The sequence below is a fragment of the Gavialis gangeticus genome, unplaced genomic scaffold (genome assembly GCF_001723915.1).
Source record: "Gavialis gangeticus isolate Ggan-Ray unplaced genomic scaffold, GavGan_comp1, whole genome shotgun sequence".
Classification (NCBI taxonomy): domain Eukaryota; kingdom Metazoa; phylum Chordata; order Crocodylia; family Gavialidae; genus Gavialis; species Gavialis gangeticus.
The window spans coordinates 89,282,373-89,307,010 of NW_017728992.1; the positions used below are offsets into that span (position 1 = coordinate 89,282,373).

The 24,638-nt window shown below is 43.6% G+C and overlaps 1 protein-coding gene across 3 annotated transcripts in view; it reads left to right on the forward strand.

Moving 5' to 3' along the window:
- The window catches only part of PIEZO2 (piezo type mechanosensitive ion channel component 2), a 655,640-nt gene that overhangs the window by 457,873 nt on the left and 173,129 nt on the right, over window positions 1-24,638 (forward strand). For all 3 annotated transcript variants that reach the window (XM_019525255.1, XM_019525272.1, XM_019525264.1), the window contains 5 exons: window positions 4,016-4,233; window positions 12,737-12,897; window positions 13,705-13,881; window positions 14,070-14,195; window positions 19,211-19,411. In XM_019525255.1, the coding sequence (XP_019380800.1) occupies window positions 4,016-4,233; window positions 12,737-12,897; window positions 13,705-13,881; window positions 14,070-14,195; window positions 19,211-19,411 (883 nt within the window). The remainder of the gene's footprint in view (window positions 1-4,015; window positions 4,234-12,736; window positions 12,898-13,704; window positions 13,882-14,069; window positions 14,196-19,210; window positions 19,412-24,638) is intronic.

A 24,638-nucleotide genomic window follows, 5' to 3' on the forward strand; every position in this document is an offset into this window, starting at 1 on the left:
ACTTTAATAGATCTGTGATTATTTACATTAGCTTAGGAACTGAGGGTGCCAATACATGTACATTAAGGCTGCTCCAATGCGCTGTAATTACAGTGTGTCAGAGCAGACTTAATTTATTGAGTCTCCTGGAGCATGGTAATTACCACGCTCCAGCAGACTCCAGCATCATGTGTATCAGTGTCCCCACACTGAAAAATGGCAATGGAGACACTTTAACTAAAGTTTCTTCAATGAGCTTTAGTTGAAGCGCCCCCACTACCATTTTTCAGTGCAGGGACACTGATACACGTTATGCTTTGGTTGGCTTAAATAGAGCAACTCTCACAGCTGTTCTTATTAAAGTAAAGCCCCTCCCCACCCGCCACCTTCCAGAGAGTGTGTATAAATGCCCTGAGTCTTTAAGTTTTGAACTGTTGTAAGGTTCTTTATGTACATGGAACTCCCATTTATACTGATAGAAATTCTGCGTAGGTTTGCAATGAGATTTCCAGAGACGTGTACTACAATATATTAAGGTTTGATTTTGTTTCTTGTTTATTCCTAAAAATTAAATTTCTCGGTGAAATTCCCATTCTCACTAAACTACATTTATAATACAGTAATAGGCATTGGATCAAGTCATAATGAGATTAACAGGCATGGAGTCCTATTCCATAGTGGGGGAGAGGAGGGAGCGTTATTGATAACTGCTTTCACAGTTATGCTCCTTATGTAAGATTTTATTTGGGGAAGAAATTGTTGTATTATAGTTCTATTATTTTAATAACCAGCATGCCATTAATGTGCATGCAGATGAAGTACCCAGGGTTCTGTAACCTTTCATTTTCTAAGCCACGTGACTTGCAATATGAAGGAATTGCGAGAATGTTAAACTCGCTGCGGCTGTCCTGTTGCTGTCCTGTTGCTGTTTCATTAGCAAGGTTTTGAAATACATTGTATAGATAAGATAAATATTGCTAGGTTTTCTATTTTCTAAAATCTTCAAAGAAGTTGCATGTTGTCTAATTCAAATGTTGATTAATGTGCCAGAATTCTGTATTGTAAATAAAAATAAAACAATATTTTACCCTACTAAAATTACTTACCCAGGTCCCAAAATAGCAGTAAGAGGGAGCATCTACATGAGATACTTAATGTGCAATAGACTAATTCTACTGTGCATTAGCGCATCATCGCAAAAGCTCTGCAAATGTACAGAATTAGTCTACTGTGCTTTAAGCATCATGAAAACACTAGGGCTAGGGACAGACATTCAAAAAACCTGACCTGAACTGATTCAGTCTTTCCAGGTTAGTCTAGCCTGGCTAGGCTGAACAGGTTTGTAGCCAGACAGACATTCTCTCTGGACTGAGGAAATTCAGGCACATGCCTGCAGTGGCTTAGGCTAAAAGATGGGGGGGCGCACTAGAACAGCCCTCCCTTCCCTTGCAGAGTGCTGAGCTGAGGGGGGGCGTGGCCAGGCCCCAGCAGGACACTTTGATTAGGGGCATCTGCCTGCACCATCCCAGGCTTATCCCCACTGGCTGCTCAAGGGGTGGGAATGTTGCCAGACCCCAGCCCCCTGCTTGCGCTCTGAGGCAAGGGTAGGTGTGCAGTGTATGCATCTGCTGATGATACGGAGCTTTTCAGTCTCCCTCCTTGCTTATTTATACTGTCTGCATCAAACTGACAGGCAAGCAAGCCAGCAGGGAGCTGCTAAGAGTGTTTATCACCCCATCAGCAAAACAATAGCCTCTCTCCATTAGTTCAAACTCTTCTTAAACAGCTGACCTGTTGATTAGTTCCAAAAAGCCCTAAGCAGTCACTTTTCTGTCTGCTTGTCCCAGTGAAATTGGAGACACACACACACAAACACCTCCTGGCATTAGCTAGCATACCACATGCCTAGGGTCTGTGGGGCTGGGGTCCATACTATGAGAGATGGGAGGATTCCTGCTTGTGCAGTGACGAGTGAGTGGGGTGGGCAGGGGAGGGCAGGGGGAAGCCTGGCAGACCTTGCTGTACCTGCGGTCTCTGCTGCAGCTCCAGCCAGAGGGCAGAGGAGAGGGTGCAGCCCTGCTGTGGAGCAGAGAGCCCTGCCCAGCCCAGAGAGCATGCCAGGATGCTGGGGGTGTCTCGTTTATCTTAAACCAGCAAGGGGTCTGGGGCAGACATTGCATAAACCAGTTTGACCCAAATTAGTTAAGTCTGATACTACATTCAACCAGGTTTATTTCAAACCAGTTTCAGCCATTTTCAAATGGTTTCTTTGTGCACTAAACATCTGTTCAGTTACAGGTTTAAACCAGTTTCTAATCACATAAACCAGTTTATGTATAATGTCTGTCCCTAGCCTGTGTACTTGCTCTATTGTACAGTAGTGGTGGCTACTGCACATTTAGTTAGTACCTTGTATTAGAGGTACTAAACTTAATGCACAGTAGCAATAGCATTTAATGCATGTGTAGATGCACCCAGGGTGTTGAAGAACATTTCTGAATATAGTATTTTTCTCACCACAGCTAATTGTTCAGGGACCTGCTCCTGCATACATATACTACCAAAAAGACTACTGCAAGTAGTAGTCCCATTCAAACTTTTAGCCATGTGCTCAGTGGTATGGACAGGATCAAGCACATATTAAAGGAGCAAGAATAATATTTTTATACCAGAAGTTCTTACACTAGGAATGAGTCAGTGTCTCACAGTTCTGATCTGCATATAAAATCATGTAGTTTTGATCTACATACAAAAGGGGGAGTTGGGGTATAGTACAGAGAGAGGGGGCTGGCAGTGCAGATCCAACCCAGAGCTTAATCTGAACACCCACAAAGTTTAGAGGCACTTTTATATAAAATTTAGGGGAAGATTCTATCAAATTTATGTCCAATGTCACCAAGCGTGAAAAGAAAATATATGGATGAATATTCTATTAACTCAAAACCTTTTCTATCGTATAAGATAAATAGTTGCTTTTTTACTAAGGAAAGCAAAATTACTAAAAATTATAGGGCAGTTGTTGCTGCTAATACAATACCACAGTTCCCACATTAAAAATACATAGCTTACATCCGGTTTTTTAGCTTATTTCCACTGCTTTTCACTTTGTAAAGTGATCCATTAAAATACAAATTAAGTTTCAAAGTATGACATCAACAAATTTTAGAAAAGGCAGAATGTGCAGAACGGGTCAGATAATACATCCCAAAGTAGCAGACATGGGACTTCTGCTAGAATGTATTTAGGAATCTGTTTTTGGAGAACTGTCCCTTTGAAACTAGCACATTCCTAAGCAGTTGCTTCTTTCAGTTTTCAAAGAGATGAAAATATATTCAAACTATGAATTATATAACTTACCTCTTACAATCCAGGTGCATCCCTAAATGCATGGGAGAGAATTAATCCTTTTCTGCATTTAGTTGTAGTGTTCTTATTGTGCACTCTTTCTATCTCTGCTATGATTCTATAACTTAACCAAAGCACCCTGTTAATGTCATGATGGCATGCTCTTGGCATCAGAAGGCTGCTGCAGATAGAGTAGGAAAGTGCCTTAGTAGTTATATAGCATGCTGTATTTATCTCTGACCTTCTTTTTAACCCCTCTGTTCTCATTTCCCTTTTTCTTTCTGTTTCAATTATTTTGAGCAGCCTCAAGAAAAAATTACCAATCCACCAAAATGAGTAAGTCCCCCGTGAAGTCATGAAATGCTTGCTTTTAAACAATGTCATTTCATGCTTCTTCATCTTAAACTCTGACCATTTTCTCCATTGGGGAAAATGTCAAGTTTAGGTGTCAATACCACTCATTACTAACTAGCCATTGGTATCTGAAAAAGAAATAATTATTAATATATTCTGACTCCGTGTACAGCGATTGCTTTCAGAAAGTACCAGAATCATTATCATTTCCAGTTCTAAGGCATTTGTTCATGAACTGCTTGTATGTTTGTCTGTTTAATTATACTGTTTGGGGGACGGGGGGAGTTCCTGGTGCCATTACTATTCAATTTGTTGACATACTGATATTTATCAACAGACTGGTACACCAAGATGGGAGTCTGCCTGACATAACCATGATGAGTTTAACTGCTGGCAATGAAAAGGAAGAGGATAAAAATCTGGAAGAGCATGGAGACAAAAGCACAGAAAAAAGCAGTGAGGAGGGAAGGGAAGGTGAAGATGAAAAGGAAAAAGACAAAGAGAAAGAGGAAGATGAAGATGAGGATGATGATTCAGAAGCAGAAGAAACTACAGGTAGACTATGAAGACAGTTAATTTTATGAGCTTTTCCAACTGTATATCAACTTTATTGATAAGCCTGACTTGCTTTAAGTTATGTGTTTCCCTTTTAATTTTGACTAGACTCTTTGCCAAAATATCTGAGTTGAGCAGATGGCTACTTGTTAATTATTCAACAGGCTGCAGTCACTTGAAGTGAGAGCAGCTACTCTTACCTACCTCCTATGCTTACAAAATGAAAAAACCTACTGGTAGAGAATCCTTTAAATAGCCAAGGAAGGTTGAATGGGCAAGTCCCTACAAATTATAGGAAAGCCAGCTTTGAGTGAATTCTCTAAGCAATAACACTTTCAGTTATTTTTTTCTTTTGTCCTGTATGCTTTTAAGATAATTCATTTCCAAATGTCCCCACTTCATTATTCATGAGCAGCATGAGTGTCAAATTTTGCCATTTTGAATGAGGAACATGTCACTGATTGTAGCTGACCATACAAATGCCTAAGGGTAATGAGGGCTAAGGATGATGTTCATATTCCTAGGCTAAAACATAAATAATTTCTGTAATTCAGTTAGTAACATGAACCCTGTGTGACTTAGATTAGCAGGAGGAAGAGCAGGTCAAGAACAGGAAACTGGAGAGAGTGTTTAGAACCAAGGGAAATCAAACCATCTGGAAACTGCCTTATGATTATGTTGGCAACTCTCAGTATTTTATGTAGAAATGTTGGATTGAAACGCAGACATTTAATGTATTGTGCTCAAAGAAATATGGCTGCTTTCACTTCCCTACCCTGAACTCATGCAGTCTCAAGAGAGCTGAAAACATTCATGCCTCCCTAGCTGGGAATTGCCCATCCTAGAGGAGTCTACAGCAAGAACAGAGCTGGTGTATTTAGCTCATGTATTGCTTCTGCGCTGAGGGGTATGCCTAGAATATGCCGCACTTTGGTTACCTCAGCTGATGGAAGATCTCTTGGGACCACTGGCAGCTGTCATAAGTTAACCTACACTGAGGCAGAGTTGAATACCCTGGGGGTCTTTAAGAAGAGGCTGGATGCCTACCTGGCTGGACTCGTTTGAGTCCTGTTTCTCTTTTTGGGGTTTTTTGTTGTTCTCCCGCCCTGGCGGGGGGTCGGGCTAGAAGATCTACTAGGTCCCTTCCGACCCTTAATCTATGAATCTATGAATCTATGAATTGAGAATCAGGGAGCTGCAGCTGACTCCCTATAAAGTCCTTCTCTCTGGGCTGCACTAAGTGAATTTTGGCATTAGCCCAAAGTCTGCCTCTGAGCAGAATCTCTGTTTTCAAAATATATACCAAATAGTGCGCCTTTATACCAAAAAGCTAAAACACTTTTAAGAACTGAAGAGGTTGGAATTGCTAATGTTGCTGTACCATGCTAATGCATGTATTCCTAATATGATTACATAGGATTGTTCCAATAATGCAGTGTTGAATCCATTCTTTTCACATGTAACCTCTTGTACAGTGTATCGTGCTTGGTATACCAGACAGAGCTTGTGAAAATAATATACACACTCTCTCTTATTCCTCTGCCACCTGTTTATCTTCAGTGTTATTAAAAATCATATTGAATTATATTAACTGAAAAATAAAATGTGGAACTTTAATTAAAGACTTTCCTTCCTAATATACACATATACATACAGATACATGCATAGTTAAATGACACTGTTCTATAATTGCTTAACATTGCTATGTTGAAATTTTTGTTTTGTTCTTTTCTTTTTCGTTGGTGTTTCCTAAGAATTTTTTGAGGAAGAAAAAGAGAAATTAATACCTATTATCTGGACCCCCATAAAAGCAAGATCTTACAAAAATATGCACTGATTTTTTTAAATGCAAGTTAAGTTCAGAGTGCTTAATTATGTAAGACCAACTGAGAAGACATTTTTAGTATGCAGAAGATCCTTTCGCATCTACGCTTTGCTTAGCTAATCTCCAATGGTCTTTCCCTCCTCCTCATAAATAGCACTGTAAAGCAAAAGCCAATTAGTATAATTCCTGATTTTACAAACTAACCCCATCCTCATTAAAAAATTGGGCGACTGTGGCATTGATGCCTACACAGTCAGATGGATTGCAGATTGGCTGAGGGGTCGCACTCAGAGGGTGGTGGTAGATGGGTCATATTCGACCTGGGGAGAAGTGGGCAGCGGAGTCTCCCAGGGCTCGGTCTTTGGGCCTGTGCTGTTCAATCTCTTTATCAGCGATTGGGACGACGGGGTGAAAAGCAACCTGTTTAAATTCGCTGATGATACCAAAATATGGGGTGAGGTGAGCACGCTAGCAGGGAGGGAAAGACTGCAGCAAGACTTGGATAGGTCACAGGGGTGGGCTAACAAAAACAGGATGCGCTTCAACACTGACAAGTGCAGGGTGCTGCACCTGGGCAGTAGTAACCAGCAGCACACTTATAAGATGGGACACTCCCTTCTTGAGAGCACGGAGGCAGAAAGAGATCTTGGAGTCATTATTGACTCCAAGATGAACATGGGCTGACAATGCAAGGTCACGGTTGGAAGGGCTAACCACACCTTGTCGTGCATCCACAGGTGCATCTCTAGCAGGGCCAAGGAGGTGATCCTCCCCCTCTATGCAACACTGGTCAGACCACAGCTGGAGTACTGTGTCCAGTTCTGTGCACCCCATTTCAGGAGGGATGTGGACAACATTGAGAGGGTCCAGAGGAGGGCTGCCTGCATGATCCGGGGACTACAGGGCAGACCCTACAGTGGGAGACTGAGGGACCTGAACCTGTTCAGCCTTCACAAGAGAAGGCTGAGGGGGGACCTGGTGACAGTCTATAAACTCACTAGGGGGGACCAGAAGGGTCTGGGAGAGACCTTGTTTCCCCTAGCGCCCCCTGGCATAACAAGGAATAATGGCCACAAGTTGTTGGAGAAGTAGGTTTAGATTAGACATCTGCAAGAACTACTTCACAGTTAGGGCGGCTAGGATCTGGAACCAACTTCCAAGGGAAGTGATCCTAGCTCCTACCCTGGGGGTCTTTAAGAGGAGGCTTGATGCCTACCTAGCTGGGATCATTTGAGCCCAGTTTTTTCTCCTGCCCAGGCAGGGGGTCAGACTTGAAGATCTACAAGGTCCCTTCTGACCCTACTTCTATGATTCTATGATTCTAATCTAGCTACACTCAAGGTAGAGTCCCTGAGTGACCTCCAGAAGAAGCATATTTGTCAGTACTGATGGACCAACTGTTAGGGTCACATCCTTAGAATTCATTATTTTGGTTATAAACTATGATAAAGTACAGGAGTTTTCAAACGTTTTTAATCAATGCACACCCCCCCCCAGGCCAGACACAGTGGGGTGGGGCATGCGGCTGAATGCAGGGGGGCGTGGGGTGTGGCAGAATGTGGGGCGGGGAGGGAGTGACACGTGGCTGAATGCAGGGGAGCAGGTGGCACACCACCAAATGCAGGGTAGGGACAGCGAGGGACGGCATATGAGCAGGCAGGAACAGAGTGCCACTGCCTCCCAGGACAGGGCAGGGAAGCTCACTGGGCTGGGGTGAGGGCAGCAGTGCCCCTCTGCGGGGCAAGGAAGCTCACCAGGCTAGTGGGTGGCAGCAGCAGCCACTGTGTGTGAGCTTCTCTGCCCTGCAGAGGGGTGCTGCTGCCTTCACCCCACCCTGACCCTGCTCCTGGGAGGCAGCAGTGCTCCGTCCTCACCCTGCCACAAACACCCCCTAGAACTATTCCAAGTACCCCCAGGGATATGTGTACCCCCAGTTGACAACCCCTGATATAGTAGTTCATCTGTTAATTCCTTATGTTGCATTATTTTAATTATTTGAAACTAAATAATTAGTAGCATTACTATTATGGTGGAGCCAAAAATCCAACTGAGAACCTGGTTCCAAAGACTAAAAGAGAGCCTTTCACTCAAACAGATTACAGTCTAAATCAGGGGTGGGCAAAGTACGGCCCACAGCCCAGATCCACCCTGCCAGGCAATTTCATCTGGCCCACGGATGGGTGCCTACCAATTCACTGTATCCGGCCTGGCCCCAGGCTGCCCCTTCTATGCTCACATAGGGCTGAGTCCTGCTCCCTTCTGTGGCAGCAGCACATGCTGTGCTTTCACCCTCTCCAATGGGACATCCCTGACACCAGCCCCACAGGTAGGTAAGCAGCAGCAGTTGTGGGGTGGAAGCGGTGTTGTCGTTCAGGCAGGTGGGAAGCAGCAGTGGGTGGGGGAGGTGGCAGCAGTGGATGGGGTAGAAGTGGCAATGAGTAGGAGGGAGGCGGGAAGTGGTGGCATGTGGGAGTGAAGCAGCAGCAAGAGTAAGACTTCATTTTGAACTATTATGCAAACACATGAATCAGGACAGAAATATTTTTTGAAATAAAATTAAAATATGTTAAAGTAGAGGTTTGATTTTTAGTATATAATTCATTTTTTTTCTGTTCCAAGTTGGCCAACCCCCCCTCTGAAAAGGAGTACTTCTGGGGCCAAAGGGAGGGACTTCCAGTAGCAAAGGTCAGGGGTTAGGGGTGGGGTTTCCAGTCCCAAGATGGCAACCAGGGTGTGGGACACCTGTCAAGGGGTGGGGCTACCCCTGCAGCCACCGACAGCTCACCAAATACTTGTTAAGTGGCCCTACAGCCAAAATAATTGCCCACCCCTGGTCTAAATAGACAAGACAAAAGAAGAGTAGGGGAAAGAGGATGGAAAGAGAACAGAGTTATGGTCAACATTTCAGTCTCTCTATAGGGAGAGATTCTGGATTCTGCAAAATACTTCACAAATACCTATTACAATAAAATGGCTCCTTCCAAAAGAATATGTGTATATCTGTGAGACATGATTCTTTTTAAGCATCTCATCAATGGATTCTGTGTGTGGAATACAGTGTTCAGCCATACACTAGCATGGTGTTATTTTTTTCTGTTGCTACATTCATCATCAAGAATCCCTTGCAGTCAAGAATGACTGTCTTCCATGATTGTTCTTTATCTATGGGTCTGAAGATGGCTGATGAGGCCAATCCAAGATCAACAGTCTGTATCAACTTGGGCACATGTTTCTGTGTGGGGTGGGTGACTCTTGTTTCAGTCTGTGGCGTGCTGTTTCTGCCACTCCTGCTTTTCCATATCCTGTTGTCATCATAAGGTTTCAAATAAAATTTTAGATACATTTCAAATGCATTTTTCCTGCAGCTGGTGAGCAGTGAAGATCTTGTCAGTTGTGCTTCTTGATGCCCTAAAAATAAACTGAGATTCCAGGAGGAGCTCTTCAGCAAGTGGGAGGAGATGGTTCAGGAGGTTCTCTCAATGATCTTTCCTGTGGTGGACAGTAAAGTGATCCCTTGGTAATTTCCACAGTCAGACTTGTCTCCTTTCTTTAAGACTGTCAAAATCACGGTGTCCCTGGGATTCCCTCATCATTCTGGATTCTTAAGATGAAACTGTGATGTGAGCTCCTATCCCCTCTGCTTGAAAATTTCAGCAGGGCTTCCATCTGTTCCAGCTGCAGCTGCTGTGTCGTTCTTCCCCTGCTTGATGGCTTTCCTCACCTTGTCAAGATTTAGAAGGATTCTGAGATTATCTCTGACTTGGTGCTGCAGGATGGCATTCAGGCCACATTTGTCAATAACAGAATCTTGCTTGAGAAGGTCTTCAAAATGCTCCTTCCAATGGGCATTAATGGCTCCCCTTTCCTTGATCAGGTCTCCTCTATTTTTAGTTCTCAAAGGGGTTGGTTGGCATCTGAGTGCTCAACACATAGATGGCTTTGGTGGCACTGAAAAATAGTGCATATCATGGATGTCAGCAAGATGTTGAATCTCCTTTTCCTTATGTTCCTACCATCCGTTCTTCATATCACAGATCCTCCTTTGGACCTCTCCCTTGACTTGTTGGTGATTCAATTTCTTTTTCTTGGAGTTATGTCATTCTGCCAAGCACCAAAGGCCTTCATTTGTAGTCAATCAACTCTTGGATCTCCCACTCCTTATCATCAAACCAATCTTGATGTTTCTTTATACAGAATTCAAGTTCTCTTTACAGGCACTCATGATAGTGGACTTGAAGGCACCCTGGCATTCTCCCATCCTTGTTGTTTGGAATTTGCCAGTTTTTCACTGAGGCACTGGTGAAAAAAGTCTCACTTGATTGGGTCCTTGAGTCCTTCAACATTGGTCTTTCATCAGCATTACTCCTGCTGCAGCCATAGTTTGGGAGCCAGTTTGAGTGATATAACTGAGTGGATGAGTTGGTGATCAGTCCAGCAATCATAGGCTCCTATCATAGCTCAATTGATGTGGACATCTTTGCAGTCCTGACACAAACAATGATATAGTCAGTTAAGTGCCAATGGTTAGATTGCAGGTGTTCCCATGATGTCTTTTGCTGGTTTTTCTGGCAGAACAGGGTGTTGGTGATGATGAGTTAATATTCTGCACATTTGGCTGGGAGAAATGCTTTGTCCAAGCCCTAGTGACCTTCTGTAACTGCTGTCATCATGCCAGTTCATGACTAAGAGCTTCCAGATGATCACAATCCTGCCTCTTTCATCACTAGCTGGTCCCCAAAGGGCTTGAAAAATGAGCTGGAAAAGCTGTTTTTCTTGGAAGATGCCTGTGTGTGATTTCTTTTATCATGAAGAAGCTGCTGCATTTCAGCTTCCACACACTTCTTGACAGAACAGGACCTTGATCCAATGGAAAAGAGGCTAAGACAATTGGACACCTCTTCCTGTTGCAGCCTTCATCTCCTTTTGCACCCCTTGAGACTTTTCTTCCTCCTGCTCGACCTGTACTCGCCATATCACTGCGCTGTCAAAGGATCTATGTGTCTTTTTCAGGAGGGAAAGCATTATTATCTGCTGCCCCCCACCACATCCTGGTGGTGTTGCCACTGCTTGGTCCATGACTGCTTATTCATCAGTTACGCCTACTTATTTTACAGCTACCCTTTCCTGAAGGTCATTCCACTATTTGCCACGTGTGGATGTACTGGATAGCAGTTCATTACACTACAGTGTTGCTATATTACAGCTTTTTTAAATATCTTTTTAGGGGTGCCCCATATGGTAGAACATAACCTTGTGTATATAGAACCTTCAACTCAAGACTGGCTGAAATGTGTGATGAGAAAACATACCTATCCCTACCTGGCTAAGGGGGTAAACCCCCACTGGTGGCTATTCACTCCCCTGGAGCCCAGCTCACCAAGCTGGGATCAGCTCTGTCCCACCCTTTCCCCAGCCTCCACCTCTGAGGAGTGGGGGGAAGAATGCACTGGCCCAGGCTGTCACTGACTCCCTGCAACCTGGCATGGTGGGAGGCTTGGAAGCCCCACTGGGGACCTTTCACTCCCCTGCATCCTGGCTTTTCACTCCCCTGCATTCTGGCTCACTGGTCTGGGATCAGCTCAGCCTGTGAGAGGTGGAGGGTAGAGGGGTGAATGCACTAGCCCAGCTGGACACTGGCCCCCCAGCTGGGGTCTGCCCAGTGTGGGGAGATGGGGGAAGCCCCCACTGGGGCCTTTTCACTCTCCTGCAACCTAGCTTGCCAGGCTGGCATGGGCTTATCCCTGCCTCCTCCCCACCTCTGAGAGGCGGGAGGGTGAGGAGGGAAATGCACCAGCCCGGCCTGGCACTGACCCGTGCCAGCCAAGATATGCCCAGCATGGGGCAGTGCAAGCTCCTACTGAAAGCCTTTCAGAACCCTGCAGCCTGGTGAGCCAGGTGGAGATCAGCTCCACCCCTTCCCAGGGAGGGGGCAGGAATGAGCCAATCCCAGCCTGGCTCACCAGGCTGCAGGCTTATGAAAAGCCTTCAGTGGGGGCTTGCACTGCTCCATGCCTGGTAAACCCTGGCTGGCGGGGGGAGGGGAAGGGAGGAAATTGGTGCTAGGCTGGGCCAATGTGTTCCCCTCTCCAGCCCACCCCCCACCTCTCAAAGGCAGGCAGGGCTGGGGAGCAGAGCTGAGCCCATGCCAGCCTGGTGAACCAGGCTGGGAAGTGAAAAGACCCCAGTGGGGGTTCCCCCCCCCGCACCAGGAAGACGCCAGCGAGGGGGGCAGTGTCTGGCAGGGCCAGTGCATTTGCTCCCATCCACCCAACGCTTTTCACAGGTGAGGGTTGGATCAGCTCAGCCCCACCCCTCCTCCTAGCCCAGTGAGCCGGGATGCAGGTGAGCAAAAAGCCCCCATTGGGGCTTTTCCCCTTCTGTGCCGGGCAGACCCACGCTTGGGGGGGCAGTACCTGGCTGGCCCAGTCCGTTTGCCCCCCACCCCCTGCCTGTCACACTGAGAGAGAACATCTGTACTTAGCCAGTGGGTTAGATCTGAGCTTCATTTGTCTTAATCTTTCATCAGAAGTCAAAGTTGATTTTATTCTTTTTAATACCTCCTATTTTGGGGCCACAAGGTAAAAATCCTGTCCTTTTATTATCTACTAAAGAGAAATGCAGTCTTTTTTACAAGGGCAAGGGTAGTTTTCAGTGATTCCATTTGGTTTGTCTTTTCAGATTTGAAAAACAAGTGGCATCTGGTGATTGACCGCCTCACAGTGCTCTTCTTGAAATTCCTGGAATATTTTCATAAGATGCAAGTTTTTGTATGGTGGCTTTTAGAACTTCACATTATCAAAATTGTTTCTTCTTACATCCTTTGGGTCACTGTGAAAGAGGCAAGTAAATGTGTTGTCAAAATCTCCTTCTTCTCTTGGGGCCTGTTGGCTGTGAAATACCATATCCAAACTTTGGATCAGATCTTGTCCCAACCTTTTACTAAGTGATAAACCTCACTTGGGTTGGGAACTCTGGCTGGACTTTTTAGCGGCTGACGCTTTGTTGGCAGTAAAAATCCTTGTTACCCAACAGTCCCCCAGAGCTCTCCCCCCCAAAATTAGGTATTAGTTTGTAGGGGTTTTTTTGTTTAACTGTTGAGAACCACAGTCATAATCCCTCTGCTTTTCTCCCTTCAGTCAGCAGTACCTTTACAAGTGAGTTAGAGAGACCAGAACAGAATCTTCAGAGGACTGTGTGATATGGTGTGGACAGTAACATAATTAGTGTGAGTTCCCTACCCCACAAAACAATCTCCTTGCTTTTCCTTCCACATGTATTCCTTGTTACTTAAAAACAGCAGAGCCAGGGGTTGTCCATTTGCATTTCAAACAGTATTTGGGGTGAGTATATTATGTTTAGGTTAAGAGAAATAATAAAAGTTAGACTTGTTTCCAAGCTAATTGACTATTTAGTTTCCCTTCAGTCATTAGCTGTTGTTATGTCTAAGTTGTATTGCATTTCCATCATTTCCCTCCAAGCTGATGCAAATATTTATTTCTTTTCTTAGAACTTATTTGTGGACCTTTGTTTTGAAGGATTTTTTGAATTATGCCATCTATAAAGTGTTCTAGGTATTAGGTGGCAAAAAGTCTTCTGGTCTTCTGGCTGCTATCAGTAACTTCTTTCTTCCATCTTTTTATCACCAGGTGTCTTTGTTTAACTTTGTATTTGTGATTGCCTGGGCTCTTGCTTTGCCATATGCTCAGCTTCGCCCATTGGCATCAAGTATCTGCACTGTTTGGACATGCGTGATTATCATCTGCAAAATGTTATACCAGCTCACATCTATTAATCCTGCCACCTTTTCCAGTAATTGCACAAGGGTGAGTAGTTGTGCTTACAAGAAAAGGTTTAATTGCTAAGGAATCACTTCATAGGTTTCCTTTTTCTCTGTCTTTTCATTGCAGAGTTTTCAACTGACATGTTTCTGCTGAGCTGTTGTGGTTCCTGCCCTCAGTAGCCTTGGAGAAAACAGAACTAAAAAAATAAAATCTTTTTTTTTTTATTTTAGCCTTGGGAAAATGAAACTAATGCAAAAAAAGAAGAGCTAAAATCATCAGTCCTCTACAGTGGGCCTGTTGATCCAGCGGAATGGGTTGGATTAAGAAAGTCTGATTCCCTGCTTGTATACTTGAGGGTAACCACTCTGTGATTTATTGTCTCTTACTGTTGATTGAACTGTCAGAAAATGTCATTCCACTGACTGTAATCTGCAGGGTAGGGAGAAGGATGGCTGTGAACAGTAGGGGGCAAATGTGCTATCATGGAGAATCTTTGCAGGGCTAAACTGGAAGAGTCCATACATGATTTGAGATATTCTGAATGTAGAATCAGCACTTTCTTGCTCTGCTACATATTAAACGCATGAAAAGGAATTTGATATACAAGATTTTTGAGAAGCAAAATATACATATATTTAGCTATAGAAGGTTTATGATAAATGGCTCCAAATGGTAGTACATTTCACAGGCAGGGTTTTTGTTGTTGTTGTTATTTTGTTTTTTAAAAAGAAAATTTTAGCCTTTAGCAAAAGTTTGATAATGGTAATTACATTAGAAAATAATCCTTGCTTTTGATATCAGTAATCCAGTGCTGGCATTTTAGTTTTTTGCTTGATGCAGATAATGTGTATTTTGTTACTCCTATGGGGATTAAACATTTCTTTAATGTATGATTCCCATCAGATTAAAGAATCTCTTAAATCCTTCACTTATGACTTAAAGTAGTTCACTTTTCTTAGGGAATGGGTGACAAAAACATAACTGAGTCAGAGAAAGCAGATTTTGACCAAAGTGTAGGTTTAAACATCACATTTTCCACAAGAGATTGTTTATATGGGTTCCATTTCTGGTGCAAGTGCATCTGTCGTCCAGGGGCATGACAGATGAGAATAGAGATCAAAATGCATCCAACAGTGGCTGTTGGTTGTTTTTTTGTCCCTTATGCTATCAAGTCATGCAAACCCAAAGCATAACACAAGCAAAGCAACCAACTGCTATTAATTTTTTCTCACTACCCTGCCTGAGAAAGAGAGCATGCTAACAGGGCTGGTTAGGTGTTTTCAGTTCTAGTAGGTTTACCTTTGTAAAAAGTTAATGGTTTAGAAGTAGCCTTGTATTGTCATAGGTAGGATTTTGACAGATTTAGTCATAGTTTGGAGATTTGTTTGGGGGTTTTTTTTCTCTAACATAGGATGATTTAGTCCTATGCTAATCCAACAAGCTTTTTCAGTAAATAGGTCTGTCATGCCCCTGGACGACAGTATCTTTTTTCCTTTGGCTGAGTAACACCTTAAAGAGCAAGTGTTCCTCACAAGAAAGGTTGAGAGAAGTCTAAATAGAAGTTTTAAAATTATTCCTTTTTAACAAATCAGTGAGAATCTTTGAGGAAAGTTGAGAGTGTCAAAATCTTTGGGCATTTACAGACATGGTCTGGGAATGGGGGGGCAGCACTTTAATTAGAACAGCTCCAGGAGCCACTCCAATTAGAGTGCCCGAAGCATCATGTGTATCAGTGTTCCTGCACTGAAAAATGGTGGCAGGGGTGCTTTACCTATAGCTCATTGAACCAGCTTTAGTTAAAGTGCCCTTACTGCCATTTTTCAGTGCAGGGATGCTGATACACGGGACACAGGTCTGCTGGAGCACAGTAATTACCACGCTCTAGGAGACTCGATTAATCAAGTTTGCTCTGACACATTGTAATTAGAGTGCATCAAAGCAGACTCTCTACACATTTATGGGTGCCCTTTGGTGCCTGAGTTTTTAATGCTGGTATCACCAACATCCCCTGTATTTATCCCTCATACTTTTAAATCACTGCAAATTACTTTGATGCTTAAGACAACAGTTACTACCTCATGGTCAGTAGGAGCCTATATAGCATCAAGAATTTGACCATTCCACTCCTAGCTGAGTCTCCTTTTTAGGCTTTTTCAGACCTACTAGTGGGATACCAAAGACTGCCTCAGCAAAGTTAGGCAGTGTTCTCTGATAGAGGAGTCAGTCTTTCAGTCTAAGAAGAAATTTCACTCTCCTGGTATGTGCCTCCATGGTGTCATTCCACATACCATTATTTATCTATTTATTCATTAGATTTACATGCTGCACTTCCCAACAAAGGCTCTGAGTTGCTTACAGTAAGGGGGGTGGGAAAACTTATAAATCAAGAGAATGTAAAAGAAAGTAAAACAAGAGAATAAAATAATATATAAAAGCAAGCAGGAAATTAAAATAAAATATTTCCCCCCATCACCCATCTTTTCCCCAGCTTTCCCTCACCACCACCAGTATCACATCTTGGACTTGCGTTCTAAACACCTGCCCAGACAGGAAAGTCTTATAGTGCTTCTGGGAGATGTCCAGGCTTGGACTCTGGCAGGCCTCAAGGTGGGGAGGGAGCCCTAGAACTGAAGGGCAACTGCTAAGAACAACCTAACAATGCATTTTCACCAAGCAAATTTGATGCATTGAAGGTACCTGAAGAAGGTTGGCCAAAGCTTCCAGCCTTACTGGCTCCTTTGGTTTCTTCAGCACTCTAAACATTTTTCCCCATCTTCTTTAAAGGCTAGATGGTTTTCTCTGCTGCTCCAGAGCAACAATAACTTAAGCACATTATGCAGCCTTTTGATAGAGACTTTTTTACGTCAGTTAATTCACCAGTTTATGTTTCAGCATAAGTATATACCAGCTCATATATCATTTTCATCATTGAAAAAATCTATGACACCTTTTTTTTTCTCCAACAAAAGAATTTAGTCATTCCAAGAATTCCAGATCCACCATCTTATACAGAGAGGTGATTTGTCTGTAGTACTGTTATATGCTGCATAACCTAACAATATCTGCAGTTCATCTTCCAGATCTTCAAAATACACTGCCAATATGTGTCACAAAACCCTGAATAGAGTGTTAGCAAGTTTAAATTCCACTTATGGTGTTTCCACAAAGGCCTGTTTGGAATGAAGCACAAAAAGAAAAGCAAGACATTCTGCTTGAGAACTTGGACTTTGTCCCTTTCTAAGGGAAATAACTTCCTAATTCCACAGATTTATGGCCTATTTTATGTACATTGGAAAATATACATAAAATGGGCCATAAGTGCCTTTGGTTCCCTGGGCATTAAAGAAGCCCTCGTCATTCTGAGACTCCAACATAGCTAAAACAATGCCAGTGAACGAAATGGAAGAGCCTATTAGTCTTTCCTCCTATCACTCTAACTCTCTTGCCCCATAATATTGGCCAAAATGATAGGGTCATTCTTTACCCAGGCCTAACTTCATTATATCGTGGAAGGTGGAAGCAGTCTGGCATTAATAGGCTTAAAAAGAATTTGTTCCATGGGTGTACAAAATATTTTTGCTCAAAGCAGGAAACAAACTGCTAGAAGTACATATACTACAAAAAGGAAGGATTTTTCCGTGTTGTCATCTCAGCACAATTTATCCTTAGCAAGGGACTTTGATCCCAATATGCTAGAATATTTGCTATCTTTGAAAAACCTCTGAGCTGTCAAGAAAGCTCAGTGTGTGTTCATCTGGCAGCTATTTCATCCACCAGTTCCATTCACCTTTAGTTTTTAAAAGGGCTTAGATTTTTTTTTTACTTGAAACCAGAATCTCCTCCATCCTGGGATCCTGATGGACCCTCCCTTCAAAACATTATCTTCATGTTCACAATTCCATTCATCTATGAAGAAAATATTTTATGCAGCAGTAACTTCAGAGCAAAGAATTTGTGAATCACAGGCTCTTAGGTCTGGACCACCATTTATAGTTTTTAATGAGAACAAAGTAATGTTTAAACCATATCCTACATTTCTTCCAAATGTGGGCTCAGTTTTTCATTTAAATGCACTTATACATTTACCTAATTTTTCCAAAGCCTCATTCATCCAAGGGTGAAACAGCCTGAATATATCCTTCAGGCTCTAACTCTGTACTTGAATAGAATGAGACCATTCAGAATATCCCTTGGAGCTCTGCACTGCTGAAGATCAAATGGTTTAATCCCAAAGACCTTGTAAATGAGTGTTGGTTTATATTAAAGTAGTGTATGAGATAGCTAATTTAGAACTCCTTCGGGCATACCAGGACCTAGTGACCTCCTTCATTCATACATATTAGTTTATTGTTCAAACATCATTCACACACCTCATTAGGTAGGCCTGAGATACAGCTGCTGTTTGATTAGATGTATTATACCCTCATCCTTTATTCATGTATTGTCTGAGTCACCAGAAATGGAAGACATATAAACAAGGACTTGAAAAGAAAAGCAAGTTCTTACCTGCTGTTCTTACCTACAAAGAAACAGGGTATTCTGTTTTTTCCCATAGGCAAAATGCAAAACCTCTGAAAGTAGGACTATGAGAACAACACGCTTAGTCACAATATACCAGAAATCTGTAGTTCTTTTACAGATATTTATCAAACATTTCCATTATTCTCCTTGTGCAAATACATTAGCAACATTGCAGACTTTCAAGGGAAAACATCTCAGAACGTCTCACGTATTCAGTGAGAAATACTTTGTTTATCCTCATGGCCAGAGGGTATAAAGTTTCTTTGTAGTCATAGAAACAAATAAAAAAACCCCCTCTGAAGCACTTTACTGTACAAATGAGCTCCCCATTTAAAATAAACTCTTGAAAACTAGCAATAGATTGTTTAATCTCTACATTGAGCTCAGTGCTATGGAAGATACAGAATGGAGGGACTATACAGTCTGAAACAGAACGTGATAATACTTTCCCGCTTCTCTACAGGATAGGTCCCCTAGCTTTTTAAACAAAATGAGTATTTTTAAGCATTTTTAGGTGCAAATATTTGCTAAATTACAGTACATTGGGGTGTTCTTATTTTGTTTTAATTTCAGCTGTAATTGAAATAACTACATTTTTGTATCATAGGAGTCTGAAATGATGATAACCATTTAAAGATCTGGTGAAGTAAGCCCTCTGCTTATGAAAGTTTATGCTATACATCTCTGATTTAGTCTCTAAAGATGCAAATCTACCCTACCTTCTGCCTGACTTCAGACTAATATGGCTAATAATTTGTGCTTAAAATAAAAATAATAATAAAAAAGCCTTTCTAGACCCTCACGTTTTTTTAATTCTTCCTTAATCTTCTTTTCATTGCTTCTTTTGTAGAATAACTTACTGATGCTGGCTATTCTAGCCTTTGAAGTTACAATTTACCGGCATCAGGAGTATTACAGATGTCGAAATAATCTTACTGCACCTGTGACTAAAACCATTTTCCATGATATTACAAGAGTGCATTTGGATGATGGAATTTTAAACTGTGCCAAGTATTTTATAAATTACTTCTTCTACAAGTTTGGTTTGGAGGTAAATAATATATTCATTCTGCTAAGATAGTAATCTGTTATTTATTAGTTTTTTTTCTTGGAGACCGGCTTAGGAAGCTATGACAACTGAATGCTTCTCCATCCCTCACTTATACCAGGCCCTGGCACAGTCTCCATTATCTGACCACATCAGCTTTTTCTATCATTTTCCTTTTGTTCTGCCTTGCGGTGTTTTATTTGTTTCTCTTTTACTCCTTGTTTTTCATTGTTCTGTTCTATTTTAACTCATTGGGAGTTCTGCACTATTCAGGGAGGGATTGGCAAGGTGAATAGCAACAGATGTTATACATATAATTGAGCTGAGAGAAGAATCTGGGGCTGGCAGGCTGTTGGCTATGATGAAATACTTGTTAGCTACTCTTGCAATCAATGGCACTCAGGACTGCAGAAGTTGGGATGGAAGGCAGGTGGCTTTGAAAGCACCACATTACAGGAAACCCTCGCTATTCATGGGTACGGCATTTGCAGTTTCAAGTATTCGCGAATGCTGAACCTGCATTTTAAATACACGTATACACTTACTTACTTACAGGAGCTCCTTGAATGCAGTGCCCCCACAGGCTGCCAGGGGCACTGCATTCATGAACGCAGAGTGCATTCATGAATGCAGTGCCTTATTCATGGATTTCACCATTCATGGAGGATACGAAAACATATCCCCCATGAATGGCGAGGGTCACCTGTATTATTCTTATTGTTGCTGTTATTATTACTGTTAGGCCCCACCTACACATTACATTTAATCACATCTTAAATTGTCACCCAGCCACACCTTCAGTCAGTTATTGGTGTGATAAAAGATGGAATAAGCCACAAAGCTGTTCCTCAAACTATGTGGAATAACTTTGTAGCCCCTTACTATCATGCCAGTAGTTGAAAAGGTGGCCAGGGCCCCCTGTGGCTGAACTGGCACCCATTAAAGGGATGTGCGGGCAGCGAGACATAGCTCTGTCTCAGGGTCCTGGCCTTACACTGTCACCAACCTACAGTCCCACCCACCTGTCCCACTCCCAGATGCCACTTCCCACCTGTTTGCAGCCCCATCTATCCACCTGGCTGAGCGCACCCTGCCTGCGCAGGTCCTGGACTGGTCTCCATGGAGACCCTGCCTGCCCACTTCATCCAGCGCCCCCAACAGTGGGTGTGGGGTGGACAAACCAGGGTGCCCAGGCAGTGAGGCTGGGTTCAATGGTGGGGGTGGAGACTGGCAGTGGCCACAGGAAGGAACCACCACTTTGGGGGCTGCCAGGAAGCAAGTCCAGCCACCATGCTGTCTCAGCCCCACTGCACATCCAAGGACAGTGGGACTCATGTTGCCACACATGTCTGGGCTGAGCAGGGCCAAGGGATCATATTTTGCCTACCCCCAAGTTAACACATGTAAGTGTAGTGTGTAACAACTCCTAAAAATAATTAAACAGCAAAGCCACCTCAGAGCAATTTTTCTGGTTTGCCTATAGCCAGTATGATATTGTCTGAACAGTTTCTGAACACACTGTCTCTGGGCGCTTGTACACGTGAAAAAATTTACCCTTTCTTGTATTTCAACAGAGTTACAGTTTGTACTTGTGGGTTTTCCTGACATTTTAAAAGTCTTCTTGGAGTTTTAAAGTAAAACTCATCCCAACGTAGTTAGTGTGGGTCACCATGAATTAAAATGTGTCCATGGATTCATCATGTGCAAACAGAAATGCACTCAAAGATGTGTAATATACCCCTTTGTCCACCAGATAGCACTGCAAGTTTTGTGTAGTTCACCCCTTTGTCCATCAGATGTCGCTTTGAATTGCAGATAGGAGGTGAAGAGGTTAGCTGCTGTGTTTCAATAATTGGGTGTAATGTATTTCTTTGCGCACCAGGTATTGCATGCCTGATGCTGCAGTCCAGCCAGCCTGATATGAATCAATGTTTGTTCTCCTGTATCGACACCCCCTCCCCACCACTCACTCCTCAGCCATGCTCTGGCCAGAGTGACAATGGCATCGATGCCCGACCACATTAAAAGAAAAGAAGCCAGAAACGTTTTTTACATAATTAACCTTTACTGATTTATTAAGCATAACTTAAATAAATAACAAATCAACCATTACAGAATTTTCAAGGTAAACATTAGCAAGAAGTAGTACTCTTCAACTTTTTGAACCTCAGGCAAAATGCAACAAGTTTTATTACAAGGCCTTTTTTACAAGCACACAATAACCATAGGCATTGCTCATGCTTCAGTCAACAAACAGGCAATGACCACTAATTAGCAATACTTAGCTACTATCATTGCACATAAGTAACGCTGTTTTTTTATGTTTCTGATCTGTACTGCATTTTTCTCTCCCTTTCTCATGAATACCTCCTGCTGCATTGCCTGGCCAACACTCAGCCACAGACTCAATATGCGTGTCTTGCTATGTCCCACAACCACACTGTGCAGGTACTGATGATGCTGACAATCTTACCTGTCCAGGCATCTTATCTGTCCAGGCATCATTCTCAGGCTTCCTACGTGGTCTGCATTTTTTGACAGCAGAAGCATACCTAGTGAAGCTGAAAACCAAGGAAGGAATAAATGTGGGGGATTATTGTGTGCTCTGAGAATCAGACAAGCAGATAAGAAGTGTTCTGCAGAACCCACCAAGGAGTGCTTGCATGCCTGCCTGCCTTTCCAAGTTGTTGGACTGCAGGCCCTGAAGGGCTGCAAACAAGTCACTTGCAGAGCCTCTGTGCTTTGCATTGACCTTCACCTTCATGCACAACAATCAATTCCTCCCAACTGTCAGTTAGTTGTCAACTAAACTACGCCCCCTGCTGGCCCCATGTCTCATGCCAGTTAACTGCAGTCCCCCAACTTGTCCCCCTCACATCATGGCCCAACCTATTGTCAGTTCAGATGTCAGTTCCCCATAGATTTACATACCGGTTGTGGAGGACAATGGCCCTGGTCTCTCCTCTTGGGTGGACTCATCAAGGTCCAGTTCTAGTGAACTGCCGTTGTCTTCCTCTCTTGAGGCAGCAAGACTCTCAGTCGAACCCATGGTTGGTGAGCTCTCAGGAGTGGAGGATGGCCTGAATACCTCTATTCATCTCTTTGCTTGGTGTTCTGCTACTTCTATTATTGGTTGGAGGTACCAGTAGTGCAGCACATTATGCATGGGCATGACATTCTGATGAGCTCTTGCTACTCCATGTAGGAAAGCAGCACTCATATTCTTGGACTTCACCCTGCACTGAAATGCCATCTTGTGCCCCCGCTAGACACATCTCCTAAACCAGGCTCTTAGTTTTTTCATGGGACCAAGTGGTCCTCGTCTTACGCACCCTGGTAGCCTCTCTTTCCACCTGGCCTGCTGTCTTCCCTCCTCAGCCTCAGACATCTTGGATCAATAAGTGGTACCCGTACACAGGCCCCTGTGCCCTCAATTTATAGAGCTCTTGCTAAGCAGGTCAGGAAAAGTGCACTCCTTGACCCTCATTTTGGTGCAAAAGGTTTGTACAGCAGACAGACATGCTAGCACCATCCTGGCAACTTTGCTTCTTTTGTCCATACTTTTTTGGAAAAAGGGTGCCTAAAATCTGTGTAGGTAAAAATATGAGCCATAGGGTCTCTTTTTGCCATGGCACAGAAGAGGGCTAGCCACAAGTCACCCACGTGTCAAGGCAGTGGTCTCTGCTCACAGTCTCCATACCTGGTGAGGCAGCAAGTCAAGATATGAATGAATGAATGTTAACTATATGGCATGTCTACCCAAGGAAGGACAAGGAGGAATGCCCCTAAACTGTCCTAGAGGATAGTTTTAGGTTGGATGTAAGGAAGAATTTATTTGCTGTAAGGGAGACCAGAATCTGGAATACACTACCAAAGGTGGTTTTGTGATCCCCACCCTAGGATGTCTTCAATAGAACACTAGACAAATGCCTTCCTGGGATCATTTGATCTCAGCTGTGTTCCTGCCCTGAGTAGGATGCTTTAAAATGCATGATTTTTTCAGGTCCCTTCCAGCCCTTCCTTTCTATGAATGTATGTGATTCCTAACCCACTATTCATCAAGCATGTCAGCTGAACACTGTGAAGTGGTCTCACTCACACATTGTCCACCATGCTTGATGGGACCATGCATGACAGCAACCAGCATGCAAGCAAGGTCTGTGCTGGCTCTGTCAAGTCCAGGCACATCATAATTAGCAAGGGAACACTGGCTTCTGCCCACCCACCCTTGTGCCCATTACTCTAACAGTGGCACAAAATTAAGAACCACTGGCTTTGAGTGCTTTATTTTGCCCTTTGAAAAATCATGCGGTTCTCCAATTCCAAGACTGCATTCATCAGGGGAATACTTTTCCCTGTGTAAGCCACTGTTTTCCCCCTTTACTTTGACTGGGTAATACAGAGGCCAGACTTGAGGCTTCTGTCTGTGCAAATGCCACAGATGGGGCAGGTGTGATCATGGTTGGTCATGGGGGGGGCAGAAAGAAGAGTCAGGCAGGGGTCCCTGGCACCAGAGTCTGGGTCAATGGGTCAGAGGGTCTGGGGTAAAGGTTCTTATTCTCAGATCAACTCCCCAGAATCCCACATCATCGGTTGATGGCGACAGGCAATTATGTGCAGGATGTTCACAGGCACCAGTGAAAACTGCTACTGTTGCATGTAACAGTAGTTGTGGTAGTCATGGGGGACCTGAATTTCCCAGACATCTGCTGGGATGAGCAGTCGGCCAGGTCCGAGCGCTCACGCAGGTTTTTGGAGAGAGTCCAGGACCTTCATCTAACCCAGGAGGTGCACAGCCACACCGGGGGGATGCCTTGTTGGACTTGGTGTTGGCCACAGGCGACGACCTGGTGAGGGGGCTGCGGGTGCTTGACCCCCTGGGCGACAGTGACCACTGCCTGCTAGAATTCACCATTCAGCGCAAGGTAGCAAAGGCAAGCAGTCAGGTGGTGGCCCTAGATTTTAGGAGGGCGAACTTCAACGAGCTAAGGAGAATAGTTGGAGAAGCGCTGAAGACTCAGAGGGGAGGGGAGCCGGGTGTCCAAGGGGAGTGGTCGCTCCTTAAGGAGACGATCCTCCAAGCCCAGAGGAAGGTAATCCCCAGGAGGGTCAAAGGGGGCAGGAGAGCATATAAGCCTCCATGGCTCACTAAAAACATCCGGGAATGTCTCCTTGCCAAAAAGGAGGCTTACTCCCAATGGAAAGGAGGGGTCATCACTAAGGAGGACTA